At 35.6% G+C, this 1,883-nt stretch overlaps 1 protein-coding gene across 1 annotated transcript; it reads right to left on the bottom strand.

Annotated features, from left to right (window-relative positions):
• Window positions 1–704: 704 nt before the first annotated feature.
• On the bottom strand, window positions 705–1,600 carry LOC133673741 (glutaredoxin-C6-like). Its single transcript, XM_062094617.1, has one exon. The coding sequence runs from the start codon at window positions 1,529–1,531 to the stop codon at window positions 1,070–1,072; it is 462 nt and encodes a 153-aa protein (XP_061950601.1). The 5' UTR covers window positions 1,532–1,600; the 3' UTR covers window positions 705–1,069.
• Between the last annotated feature and the right edge of the window lie 283 nt (window positions 1,601–1,883).

The raw sequence follows: 1,883 nt of genomic DNA, 5'->3' as shown, positions 1-1,883 counted from the left end.
TCGATTACCTAACTAGTAAAAAATTAATCGACTATTTATTAGGTTTTTAATACTTATATGAATATTAATTATCCCCTGTTATTTGACTTTTAACAGATAATTAAATAATGCAAAAGGGCTAGCTGCGTTTCTTAAGACTTTGCTCACTCTATTTCGTATCTAGTCTGTGATCCAGTTAAGCCACAGATAAGTTTAACTCTTCAAGAACAGATCGCTGCCAAGTCATCTCAAGAAGCAGGGATTGAAAACCTCTTTAATTTAATTACTTGTAGATGTTCATATATATTGCCTAGCTCGTTTTGTTGACTGCAAATGAATGAAGCAAGTAATCTTCATGGGGCCGGATCATCCATACAAATACAACTTCTTCTTAATTGGGAGTCCAAGGCATGACTAAGCACCACCTCTTTACTCTCTTTTAAATTCCAGTTAAGAAGGAAAGGGAAAAGGGACAAGTCATAGTTTCCACCATTCGTGCTGTTTCTTTCCACAATCTCGAATCTTGTTTCCTTTAGTTGTTTTCGTAGCAATTTGAAGTCAAATTGAGTTGTTCCCGTGTATATATAATTTTTTTTATTATTAATGTGGGTTTGAATTAACTTGTATATAACTCAATTAATTCTATAAAATCTAGAATTAATGATTATAAAAATCTCTAATAATCCTAAAATTTATAAATTTATAAAATTCAAACATAGAACAAGTTGTTTAATAGAACAATTTATAAATTTATATTAATCTATGTCTAAATTCAAACATAGAACAATTTATAAATTTATAAAATTCTACTGACCCTTTCATCAATTAAATATTACACACTACTTCTTCTCACCACTACTGCATGCAGTGCATCTACAACCCAATAATAATCAGACAAACTTAATCTAATTCGAATTTAAGACAAAAAATAAACATAAAAATAAATACTAACCTTTAAACTGAGAGCAGACTTTCTTGAGTTGTACTATAATAATATAGTACTACACCTTAAATAATTAAACAGAGATATAAATTATTTCTCTCAAGTAATAATGACCTAAATTCATAATTTGATTACCCTTTTATATTATTATGATAATATGATATGATTATTATTACCATACCCAGAAGAGAAAGCCAAGACACCAAGTTCAACAAGCTTAGGCACAAGATGTCCACTCAGGTGAAGAGCAACAAGAGACTCAAGGCCACCAACACAGGTGCCCCCAATGAAGACAGCAGGGGCAATAGAGGAGGTGGAGGAGGAGCCGTCTTCAGCCGCGGGAGGGAGGGCATAGATCTCGTGGTCGTCTAGTTCGATGACAGTAGGGTGAACACCAATGGTGGCAAGGAGTTTCTTCATGACATGACACATGCAACAAGAAGATCGAGAGAAAATGATAACTGGGTGCTCAGATATAAGCCGTTGGATTCTTGTCTCCGTGGATTCTGCTTCGTCGATGGATAAAGAAGAGGACGCGGAGGAGTTCAGTGGGGAACTGAGGTCGAGAAGATCGACGTCGTCAGAGCAACTTTGTCGTAGTCCTTGCATCGCCAGGGGTGAGAATTGAAGTGTTTGTGTTTTAAAGAGTGAGAGGGACAGAGAGAGACTTGATGTCGACGGGGGGAGCAAGTGGGAGTTTAGAGAGGGAGGAGTTCTTATATTTATAAATGAAGGGGAAGGGGAAGGGGAAGGGGAAGGGGAAGGGGGGTTGCTTACATCACAAAGTACTGTGAGTATTTTTTTTTTTTTTTTAAGCTATAGCTGTAGAACTTGGATTTAGATCTGGTTTATATGGATGAAAATCTAAGTCATAGGCCTAAAATTTTCATGAAGAGTCCAAGATTCAAAACATTCGTTTTCAAGTTCAAATTATAGCAACAAAGAGAAGTCAGAACCTGTC

This window comes from Populus nigra, chromosome 15 (genome assembly GCF_951802175.1).
Source record: "Populus nigra chromosome 15, ddPopNigr1.1, whole genome shotgun sequence".
Taxonomy (NCBI): domain Eukaryota; kingdom Viridiplantae; phylum Streptophyta; class Magnoliopsida; order Malpighiales; family Salicaceae; genus Populus; species Populus nigra.
Note: the sequence above shows the minus strand (reverse complement) of the source record. Positions and strands in the feature narration are given on the sequence as shown.